At 33.7% G+C, this 11,167-nt stretch overlaps 2 protein-coding genes across 2 annotated transcripts; one reads left to right on the forward strand and one right to left on the reverse strand.

Moving 5' to 3' along the window:
• The first annotated feature begins 1,454 nt into the window (after nucleotides 1-1,454).
• On the forward strand, nucleotides 1,455-6,751 carry LOC125863153 (mediator of RNA polymerase II transcription subunit 6-like). The gene is made up of 5 exons (XM_049543308.1): nucleotides 1,455-1,779; nucleotides 2,522-2,696; nucleotides 3,776-3,845; nucleotides 5,997-6,106; nucleotides 6,411-6,751. The coding sequence occupies exons 1-5, from the start codon at nucleotides 1,529-1,531 to the stop codon at nucleotides 6,558-6,560; spliced, it is 756 nt and encodes a 251-aa protein (XP_049399265.1). The 5' UTR covers nucleotides 1,455-1,528; the 3' UTR covers nucleotides 6,561-6,751.
• A 1,125-nt stretch (nucleotides 6,752-7,876) lies between these two features.
• LOC125862216 (profilin-1) lies at nucleotides 7,877-9,280 on the reverse strand. Its single transcript, XM_049542241.1, has 3 exons — nucleotides 9,080-9,280; nucleotides 8,400-8,537; nucleotides 7,877-8,271 (listed from the first exon to the last, which is right to left on the reverse strand). The coding sequence occupies exons 1-3, from the start codon at nucleotides 9,206-9,208 to the stop codon at nucleotides 8,137-8,139; spliced, it is 402 nt and encodes a 133-aa protein (XP_049398198.1). The 5' UTR covers nucleotides 9,209-9,280; the 3' UTR covers nucleotides 7,877-8,136.
• Nucleotides 9,281-11,167: the final 1,887 nt, after the last annotated feature.

Raw genomic sequence — 11,167 nt, forward strand, 5'->3', positions numbered from 1 at the left:
GTCTATGTGTGGGATCACAGAGGGTTTGACGAGCCGTCTAGTCTTAGACGAGGCATCACCCTGCCTGTGAAGTGTTGCGACAATACAGTCCTACTTCGAGTAGGACTTGTTTTCACACACTATTTTAATTTCTTAGGGTTTATTTTTGAACATTACCTTTTATCGTTCATTTTTATTTTTTGAGACATTGGGAGCAAAGAGAAACAATGGTTTCCAATTTCAAACACTTTGATTTGTCGATTACTTCGAATCAAAACTTTGTGATCTTGATTGAATGTTGATAATCAAGAATCTTTTGGTTTGCTAATATTGTAAGTTTCTTATATTATGCTTTCAATAACATCTTCTGCTTGTTTTTTGAAACAATAAGCGGCTAAACACCACAACTAGGGTTGCGGAAATCATGACTAAAACATAACTACAGATTTAAAATACGAGTAACGTTTAGATGTTAATTGCACATGTTTATTCTACTTTCATAATGATTGCTTTCTAATGAGTGCACGCATTAGAATCCGCTTGCATTTACCACTTGTTCGAGAGAAAAGTGACAATTAGGAAAAAGTTAGAATCATAGATGAATATGTATTATTATCAACGGATAGTTACTTGTACAAGAATCTGGAGTGAATGAAGGTCATGAGGAACATAATCCTAGTCTCGTTAAATCACTAACTAAAATATTGAAACTATTGTGTACTCTTACTAACTATGAAACTAAATTAAGCATTGGTCACTTAACTCAAACAACCCAATATTTAATTTCCGCAAATTACTTCTTTTGAAAATATTAACCACAATTGAATAAGAGCGTCAATAAGGTTGTTTCTGTAGTAAATTCCTCGTGAGATCGACCTCAACTTCAGTTGAGTTCTATAATTGACTTCGACCGTTTATACTTCTTAATTGAAGTGTAAATTTGCACGTATCATGTACTAGTACATGTGTTTTCTTGATACTATTCATGCTATGCCACTTGACATAGTTTGATTGCAGGGTCAGTAATGGTTCATAGATGAAGACAAAGATGATCTACGGCAACTTTCATTTTTCCTCCCTAATGGTGGGAGTTGTTTTGTATTTTCTTGATATATTGTATTTTTTAGTAGCTTTTGTACCTGTTTAGACGAGTTCCTTAGGGGAGAATTTTTTTGATTAATTGTAAAAAGCTTTTTTTAAAGATTGATGTTTTCATAAAAGTTTTCGATATTAAAACAGTCTCCTTATAAATCATTTATTTTCTTCATGTTTTAACCTATTTGGGGTGGTAAGAATTCTCCTATCTAGTTGTTAGAGTAAGTACCGCAAAGTCTGATGTATTAAATCGTGACAAATCATAATTTTATATCACTTAGAACTTCAAATTTTATTGCAAGTTTATTATTCAAATTATTAATGTACAACATTAGTGTAGAATGAAGAATAATATAATTTATTTAAATATTATACTCATTAAAATTGAGAATCCATTTAGTTATGCTCATTAGTGAATAAGCCAGTTGACTGTTAAAACAAGCCAACGCCGGAGATGACGACGACACCGATGATGCCGCCGATGGGGAACGCAAACTTTGACGGCGGAGCACCGGCCTTACCGCCGCAACCGGGGACTGACATGACGGGAATATGCTTCAGGGACCAGTTATGGCTGAATACGTATCCACTGGACCGAAACCTAGTATTTGACTATTTTGCTCTCTCCCCATTCTACGACTGGACTTGCAACAATGAGCAACTACGATCACGATCCATTCATCCACTCGATATTTCTCAGCTCTCGTATGATTTTTTATCTTTGAATTCCTCTGCATTTGTTCAATTTGATTCCTCTTTTACTTTCATATCATCGTTTTCCCCAAACTAGGGTTCTGTTAACCTAAGCATAGAATTATTGAAAGAAAAGAAAATAGTTTGTTAAATTGCCCCATGAGATTTGCTGAAAGTTTGAATATTGAGCGGTTTCCTGTTATTAGAAAGAGACATTGAAAAAACTAGCTCATGAGGTGTGGATAGACCAATTACACATTGTGGGACAATTTAACTCCAGGGGAATGGTTGAATTTGTGTTTTTCCTATTTGTGGATAAATATGTTTGAAGTAACTAACGGTGTCTATGTGAGGTTCACCTAGCCAGATGAGTATATAATAGAAGCTAATGGGCGGATTGCATATAGGGGATTTACATAGCCGGAGTAGTGATTATTTGATATGGTAGAAGTAATATTGAGTTGAAAACATTTCTATAGCCTTTTATCTTCCTTTTTACTCTTTCCTTTTGCAATGGGTGGGGGAGGGAAGAGGGGAGAAGGTGTGTTGGATGAGATAAATATGTGTAAATGTACAAGTTGGTGGAAACAGATTCTCAGGGAGAATTAATAGTTCATTTTTTTATATTATTCTCTATAATTTGTGCAAAACTTTAACACTGTTTTAGGACTTCACTATGTAAATTTCTGGTCTTTGGTAAACATATGCACAGCTAACCATGCGATTCACTTATTATATGCTAATTGCTCTGCAGGAAAATGACAGGCAGTGAATATATGCTGAGTGAAGTTATGGAGCCACATCTCTTTGTCATCCGTAAGCAAAAGAGGGATGGCCCCGAGAAGGTCACACCGATGCTGACTTATTACATCTTGGATGGTTCAATATACCAAGCTCCACAGCTCTGCAATGTGTTTGCAGGTCGACTGGTTAGTATTCTCTTCTTAGTGCACCTTGGTACATGATTTATATTAATAGGTAATATTTTTTCACTGTTTGTATTTGTGTTCTTGTTAATCATCATTATAATGTTCAATTAATAAGAATTTATTTAAGACATATTATATAAGTGCATGTAGTATATCAACCAATAGACCCCGAAGCTTACCTGAATAGATAATGGTGGATAGAGATTTTCTTATTTTTTGATAACCAGAAATCTCCAAGGGGCAATGGTTTAAATACAAGGCTTTTGGCTGTAGCAGGAAACAAACTTGTGATTAGGGATGACAATGGGGTGGAGCGGTTGTGGGGCGGGGCGGATACAAAATATACTTTTTTTAAATCATGCGGGGTGGGTATGTGGGTTGTGAATTTTTCTTTTGAACTTAAATTAAAGGAAAGGGTTAAACCCAAAATACTACAGCAAAACTACATCAAACGTTAATAGAGAATGGTATTGTTCTCTTTTTTGAATGTAGTTTATGCAAAAAGTTGGGGTCTTTTGGTGTTATAGCTACTGTATCAAGGATTTATAGACAGTTGACAGTTCTTATGCAGTTGAAATTTGCACAACTTGATTCAAAATGAAAGTTGAATTTTGCTTGTCCAATTCCAAAAAAAAATTAAGTAAATTTGTTATTGACAATTGAATTTGTTTCTTCATGAAGTTGCATTTGTTAATTCAACATTAGCAGTAGATTGATAGATGGTATATTTTTTAATTTAAATAATAATAAATTATGTGTGGTGGGCTTATGCTGGGCAGGGCGAAATCTTTGCGGGTTTATGTGGGTTTGCCCCTCCCCGCCCCATTTGCCATCCCTACTTGTGATGTGTGCCTAACCCACATCACATCATGTGCTCTTACCGCTAGACCAAAGCCATGTGAACATGAAAATCTGTGATTTGGTTGTATATGTATTCCAGCAGAGGTCACTCGATATTTTGTATCTGTACTAATTCAAAGATCTTGTTTTCTTGCATAATGTGATATTAGAGAATTGTCTGTACTTGCTGCTTTTCATGTTGAAAATTGATCTCCTCTCTTAATTCATTTATTTGACAGGGACGTGGTTTATATCATATATCAAAAGCTTTCAGTTTTGCATCTTCAAAGTTGGAAAAGACTGGATATGGTATCTTGACAACCCCTTTTCCCCTTTCTTGTGGTTCTCTTTCTTATTGTGTTTTCTTGGGTGTGCTTGGTTGGGATGGGTGATGGGGACTTGTCTAATGAGAACTTGATACCGCAAATATCAAAAATATTAGCTGAAGCAATACTACAATAGTATTGGTGGTTTTGTTTTATTGTCTCTATTGTGTGTTGAAGATAGGTAACTCACTTGAATATCTTCTGTTGAATGTAGAGTTGCTGAATCCCCTTTTCCATTTCCCTTTTGTGGTATTCTACTTGTGTCTGTTCGGTTGATTGTTCAATAATTATTAAATATTTTCTTTTAGAGTTGGACTGTCACAATATGCATCACCCTTTTTTTTTTCTGTAAGGTGCTAGTATCATGTGTTGTAATTACTCCTATACATAATGTCCATCCAATTTTACACTACTGTAGATCAGTCGCTACTAGTTTGATGCTCTATGATTTTCATGCTATTTGTTAGTTCACATCATCTCCATGACTGTTCCAATTTTGAAGATATCCCCTAGTGTATATTAGCCCACAACATCCTATTCCTAACATGATTCAAAATCAGTAAGTTGTTGTTTAACACTAAAATGGAGGAGAGAAAAGCTCCTATAAGCATGGCAACTCTTGTCAAAAGTCGCCCTGTGTAACTTTGGAGGTGTTCTTATATTCTTTGATATGAGGATCTGCAAAAACCTATTCAATTTCTAATTTGATATGAGGATCTGGAAAAATAAGTTTTGAATTGATGTAATTAAAGAAAAAGTTAGGCACATGATGATCAACACCCATTCTTGATTTTGTTTTTTTGGAGATGTTAATATGAGGGCTAAAAATGAACTAGTTGAAATAATGCTCTCTTTAAGAGATGTTTGTCACAACTGGAAACTAAACAAAGTACGTTCTGACCATCCTTCTCGAAGACCCCAAAAAAGAAAATCTGAATGATGGGAAGTAGTGAGATCAAATATGTTGTTAGAAGTGCTTTAGTTCCTTGCAAGGGAATCTCCAAAAAAACAAAAATTATTTAAACTGCATTCCTGATTGTGATACATTTCCATTTAGTATTCTGTCTAAGGAGCTTGAATTGGACATCTCTGTGTATAGTATCTTTCATGGTTATGTTTTGACAAGAATAGTTGAAGTTTGATTTGAATCTCTATCCAGGTGTCAAATCTTAGGTGTAGATTGTTCAGATCAATGATTCACATGCTCTTCTTTATATTTAAGCTATGTTGCTCGGACTCGGGTGTGGATCTAGAGGTCGGATTTGTCATCACGTAAACTTTAGGATTCAGGAGTATGGATCCGATTGCAGACACGGGTGTTGGATATGGCTAGAAATATATAAAAATAATATTACAACAATTAGTTATTTAAGAATGGTAAAAATTAAGGGTGTGGCCTAGTGGTCAATGTAGTGGTGGAGAACCATGATGCCTCAGGTACAATTCTGAGCGGAGACAAAAAACACTAGGTGATTCTTCTCATTTGTCCTAACCTTGGTGGACAGAGTTACCTAGTACCGGACTACATGTTACTAGTTGGAGGTGGTAGGTATCCCATAGAATTAGTCGAGGTGCATGAAAGCTAGCCAGAACACCACGGTCATAAAAAACAAATTGGTGAAAATTAACTTATATATGATTAACAAGGTAATTTAAATCCTTATTGTTTATTAAGTATAATGAAAAATGAGTATTTCATAGTTATAAATTGATCTAAATATAGTATTACTTATCTTAGGATTAGGGGATATGGTAGGAGTATGGGTTCATGTGTTTGGATATAACTAATAAATGCATATTACGACGCATAAAGGTTTATATTTCAACAATTAGTTGAATTTATTAAATTAGAGCTAGTATAGTTATACTTCGTTTTAAACACTTGTTGTAGTACTTATGTCTATATATGATATGCCTATACTAGAACTAAATACCCGATTAACATATACTTCTTGCGCATAGGTGTAGTCAAAGCACCCAAGTTAGGTTGACCAAATCGGGTGTGGATCCCACACCCATGTCGTGTCAACACGGGTGCGGCAAGGATTTTGAAGAGTCCAATCAACATAGCATATAAGTATAGTGTTTTTATATTGTGTAACTTCATTCCAATCTCTGTGTGTTCCTTTCACAGTGGCTTCTGAAAATGAGAGGTCAGCATCTGAATCTAAGGCTGCTAAGGAGACCATTGACTTCAAGGAACTTAAGCGAGTTGATCATATTCTTGCTTCCTTACAACGCAAGGTAACTGTAATTTCTTAGTGTAGTGCATCTGGATGGTGCTTTTGACGTCGGACTGTTAATTCATTATGATGATATTTAATGTTTTATGAAAGGTTAATGTTTCATATTTTTATGCTATGTTGCTCGGACTCTTCAAAACCGTCAACAGGTGTGTGGCGGATCCTCCAAAAGTAGTGCATTTTTGGATGATCCACTACGGATGCAACAATATTCTTGAAGAGTCCTTGCAACATAAATTGTATAATTTTACGAAGTTTGTGTTCCCATTAGAGAAGCATCTAAAAGTGACAATAATCTCTTGCAGCTACCACCAGTACCTCCGCCCCCACCTTTTCCGGAAGGTTATGTGCCACCTTCCACAGCAGAAGCCTCTGAAAACCAGCAAGCAGAAACCCAGTTGCCTCCAGTTGATCCCATTATCGATCAAGGCCCGTCTAAGAGAATGAAAGTATGACAGAACGACTGTCTAAGCACTTGGTGGCTGAAAAAAGTTTACGATTCCTGAGATAGTCCAGTGTGATCCTTTCAGAAGATTTCTGTAAATTATGTAGTGTAAAATCTTTATGTTAGGTCAGAACTTGCCATGTAGTCAGGTATGATCCATGTCAAGGATACATATCACCTGTATGGCCATATAATGTTGTTACATTAGTTCAGGAAAAATTGGTAAATAGCCATTTCTAATACATGGTATCAATCTTAGTTTTCAACATCTTTGTTGCTGTCGTTGTTATTGTAACACCTCGTTTCGAGCTAAGTTTTGATCCGTTCTATGTATGTAGTTAGACTCGAACCCAATGAAAACGATTGTACCTAGATGAAAAGGTCAATACTTAAGTTTGAGAAGTGTGTTGGATGTGAATTAAGGTCATAAGGAACCTTTAACACAAAGTTGAGTTGAAAGGTTCTTTACCGATTAAGTTTTTTTATACGCTCATATAAGGACCAACTTCAAATAAGCATATCTCCAAGAATATCAAAGAGTTACGTGGCCCATTAGTTATAAAATTAAAGGTCTATGATTCTATTTTCCACACATCAAATCGTTCATCATTCGGACCTTTTTACAAAAAGTTATGATCGATTTATTGTAAACTGTATTCCCAGAATGTCTACCAAACTTTGGACCGCAGAATGTGTTGTCAGCACTAATGGTACTGCATCATGCCTTACTTAATCACCCCTCACAATTATTTCGTTGGTCTACCTCTACATCTCCTAAATTCATCCATAATCAACCTCTTACACCTCCGCACTGAGTCATTCATGCATCTCCTCATCACATTTCCAAACCATGACGTTCTATTTTTGTCAATCATGACGTTCATATCCAATCAAATCATATTTTGTTGGCTTGGTTAGAGATGAATTAAGAATTTGAATCTTATGGTCATGACTTTGGAATGCCACTATACAAACTGATCTTTTGAGTTACTAGATTAAAAGTTATTATTTATGCATATTTAGACGAGACTTGGTAGCTGCATTAAGTATACTATAACTTAAACTCCTTTTTCACAAAAATAAAAAATTGTTCCTTTTGTCTTTATTTTACAAAAACTGATCTTGTATCCTGTATAATATAAGAAAACCGAGTTTGCTGCTTCAATCATTACCAAACTAATACCTATTTTGTTTAGTACTTCAGATGCGTATATTGTGTATAATGTTAATCCCATAGTGAATCAATTCCAACAAGCCTTTCAAACTAGCACTATAGTAGTCATTCTATCATAGACATGGAATTCAATTTGTTGTAGCCATTATATCTTAGACAAAAAATTGCTTTTAGACTTGCAATAAAATGTCTACAAAATGCTGAATACACAATATTGTTGAAGTAAACTTTATAACAAAAAAAAAGGGAAATATATATAGCAACCCTAAAAGAGAAAATGTCTCATGCTGCTTCTTATTTTCCCAAAAACAAAAAAAAACTCCAGAGCCAATTTGACCCTAGAAAATACATATGCAATCACAAAAATACAACAAAATTCAATTATGCAATAATCAATTTTATTAGAGACTAATTAATATCCCTGATCAACAAGGTAATCACCAATTTTCTCAACCACCATGTTGCACTGTCCTGGAGTCACTGGTTCCTCATAGACACCAAAAATCAGTGCCTGGGCAGTCTTCTTAATAGTTATGCCACCAGCACCCTACACCAAGAAAAAACAAAAAATTTACAATCAATAAAAAAAATAGATATTAAATTAATTACAAAAACATTGTCGCAAAGGTTCAATCAAATTCATCAGATTTAAATCTTGAATTCTTCGAAGGATACCTTTTTCCCACGGATAACAGCACCAGGTTCTCCTTGGATGACCATGTATTTTATCCCGGCAAGGAATAGACCAGTTGGAGCTAGATGTCCAGGTTCATCAAAATCTTTCATGATGTTAGTGATCTCCTCTGCTTTAAACTAGATACACAAAATCACATTACATAAGCAATAATGAAAAAATGTACAAACACAAATAATGAGCAAACCAAAGGGTTGAAATGATATAAAAGCATTAACAATTAATTATATATCAACCTCAAATTCATTGCAATTCGTTATATTAATTGATCTCTATATCCATTTCGCAAAAAAACAAAAAAAACTTGAAATAAATTTTGGGATTCCATCACTATCATTTTTATTGTCAAATCAAACAGAGGTAATATCGATCCATCAATAGATCATGTGATTTTCCTAAGTGAGCGAATTTACAAGGATGTTATAAATCTCTAGTGAACATATTCTCCTAAATGTCCATTGAATTTCATCGTGAAATCAAGATCGAATCTTACTTCTTATAGAAAATGTAATGATCAATGACAGATCTATCTAAACACAAAAGATCTAAACCCAAAAATGAGAAAATAAAAAGAGAAATTACATGTTTGACGATGATCATATGTTAGTAATAACACAATATATAGGACTCGTGATCGTGACAAAATATACAAGATCCATACCTTAGGGAAATTGGGACTCTGAGCCCAGACACTACCATCGAACCCGAGGATGGCTGCAGAAGAGAGATGGCGACCAGTACCTTCAATGTCACACATCAAGTGATCATCTACATAGGTTTGCCACGACATGTTTCTTTATTTTTTGATTTTTTTTAACTATAAAGTTATGTTGTTGTCTTGTCTCTTTGTTCTTATTTTTTTTTCTTATGATAGTAAGCTTTGTTTTAAATTGATTAAAATTGAAGAGAGAAGTGAGTATAAATAGGAAAAGAGAAAGAATAGTAGCCTTGGATTGGACGTGATTACATGAGTACCATTCACGTTGCTCATAAATTCTCTTGCTTACCATCATTTCTGTTAAATTTGGTCACCACTCACTACTCATGTGCCTCAACAAACATGCATCATTATTCACCACCCACCTCATCACACCCAAAACAAAATAAAAATTAAAAAATATAAAAAAAATAATAATATATATATATTATATAAAAGGATGTTCTGGTCAATTTGCATGTATTTTCATCCTTGTATTGTTTGATTAGATATAGAGTATACGATAGTAGATTTTAAATTTACGCCCTTATATTGTTTGATTAGATATATAGTATATGATGGTAGATTTTAAATTTACATCCTTATATTGTTTGATTAGATATAGAGTATATGATGATAGATTTTCAATGGCATAATACGTAAATGCAACTTTTAACTTGATCTCGTTTCACATTTATTTCCTTCAATCAGTGGCTGCTCAAGCTAATTAGTGGCCTAAAGCCAAAAATAAGTTGGAGGCCTAAATTTTAATTATAGACACTTAAACTTGTATAAAGTTGAACAATTAGACACTTTTGTCCTACGTGACATAATACATGTAGGACATCATATAGGACATAAATTTTCATGTAGGATGCAACGTAAGACATGTATGTCTATTTGTTCAACTTTATATAAGTTTAAGTGTTTTCTTGTTTACACCCAAAGTTGAAGGGCATAAATATGAATTAAAACCAAGTTAAATGAACATTTGCATCCTTATATTGTTTGATTAGATATATAAAGTATACGATGGTAGATTTTAAATTACATCCATATATTGTTTATAAAGTTTACGATGATGACAGATTTTAAATTTGTATCCTTATATGGTCTGATTAGATATGAAGTATATGATGATAGATTTTTTTAAAGTATAAATTATAGGAACCACATATTATAAGTACTAAATAACATCCTATCCCTTCTAGTTTTCTATTTACCAAAAATCCTTTAAAAATGATGTTTGCGGGATACATAGCGTTGTGCATGGGATACATTAGGTTTGATACATTCCACATAGCGGGATACATAGCGTTGTGCACAGGATACATTAGGTTTGATACATTCCACATAGGGGGATACATAGCATTGTGCACGGGATACATGTGGGATACATAGCGTTGTGCACAGGATACATAGCATTTGATACATTCCACATAACAGGATACATAGCGTTGTGCACGGGATACATAGATAAATAAGGGATTTTTGAAAATTTTTAAATAAATAGGGATAAATGGATATTAAGGTAAGTAAAGGAGTGTAGTTAAGTAATTTGTCCTTTTTTAAATATGAAAATGGTCCAAATATGCTTTTAAAATATTTGGAATAAAGCAAATATTGTTATTTCATTAATAGTATAGTTTACAATATGTCTTAACCTAGGAGTGTACAAACAAAATCGCACCAAACTGAATTTTTGGTTGTTATTCATTTGATTTGATTTGGTATTAGAAAGAAGAAATCAAACTTATGTTGTTGCGATAGGATATGGTTGTTCCAATATTTTTTGTTTACTGCACTGATTTTCTTAATAAAAATTACAACTATTAGAAATAAAATATAATTTCCTCATATTAGAAAATCAATACTAGCTATAAATAAGGGTTGTTGGAATAACTATTATCATATGGCAATAACAGAAGTTGAATTTTAATTTGAACAAGATTTGAGTGATGAAATTATATCCATCAGGGATGAATAATAAAGATTTTGAATTTTAACTTTTTAGTGGGTTAGATATAGGTGGACGGGTTAAAATGGGTTAGA

This window comes from Solanum stenotomum, chromosome 4 (assembly GCF_019186545.1).
Source record: "Solanum stenotomum isolate F172 chromosome 4, ASM1918654v1, whole genome shotgun sequence".
Lineage (NCBI taxonomy): Eukaryota > Viridiplantae > Streptophyta > Magnoliopsida > Solanales > Solanaceae > Solanum > Solanum stenotomum.

What these genes read in the sequence shown, in the direction of transcription:
- LOC125863153 (XM_049543308.1), top strand. Translation starts at nt 1,529, where the DNA reads ATGACGACGACACCGATGATGCCGCCGATGGGGAACGCAAACTTTGAC. An exon ending in ATGTGTTTGCAGGTCGACTG is followed by an intron (nt 2,697 to 3,775) that starts GTTAGTATTCTC and finishes TTTATTTGACAG; the next exon opens with GGACGTGGTTTATATCATAT. An exon ending in GTTGGAAAAGACTGGATATG is followed by an intron (nt 3,846 to 5,996) that starts GTATCTTGACAA and finishes TTCCTTTCACAG; the next exon opens with TGGCTTCTGAAAATGAGAGG.
- LOC125862216 (XM_049542241.1), bottom strand. Translation starts at nt 9,208, where the DNA reads ATGTCGTGGCAAACCTATGTAGATGATCACTTGATGTGTGACATTGAA. An exon ending in AGAGTCCCAATTTCCCTAAG is followed by an intron (nt 8,538 to 9,079) that starts GTATGGATCTTG and finishes TTGTGTATCTAG; the next exon opens with TTTAAAGCAGAGGAGATCAC. An exon ending in CTGTTATCCGTGGGAAAAAG is followed by an intron (nt 8,272 to 8,399) that starts GTATCCTTCGAA and finishes TTCTTGGTGTAG; the next exon opens with GGTGCTGGTGGCATAACTAT.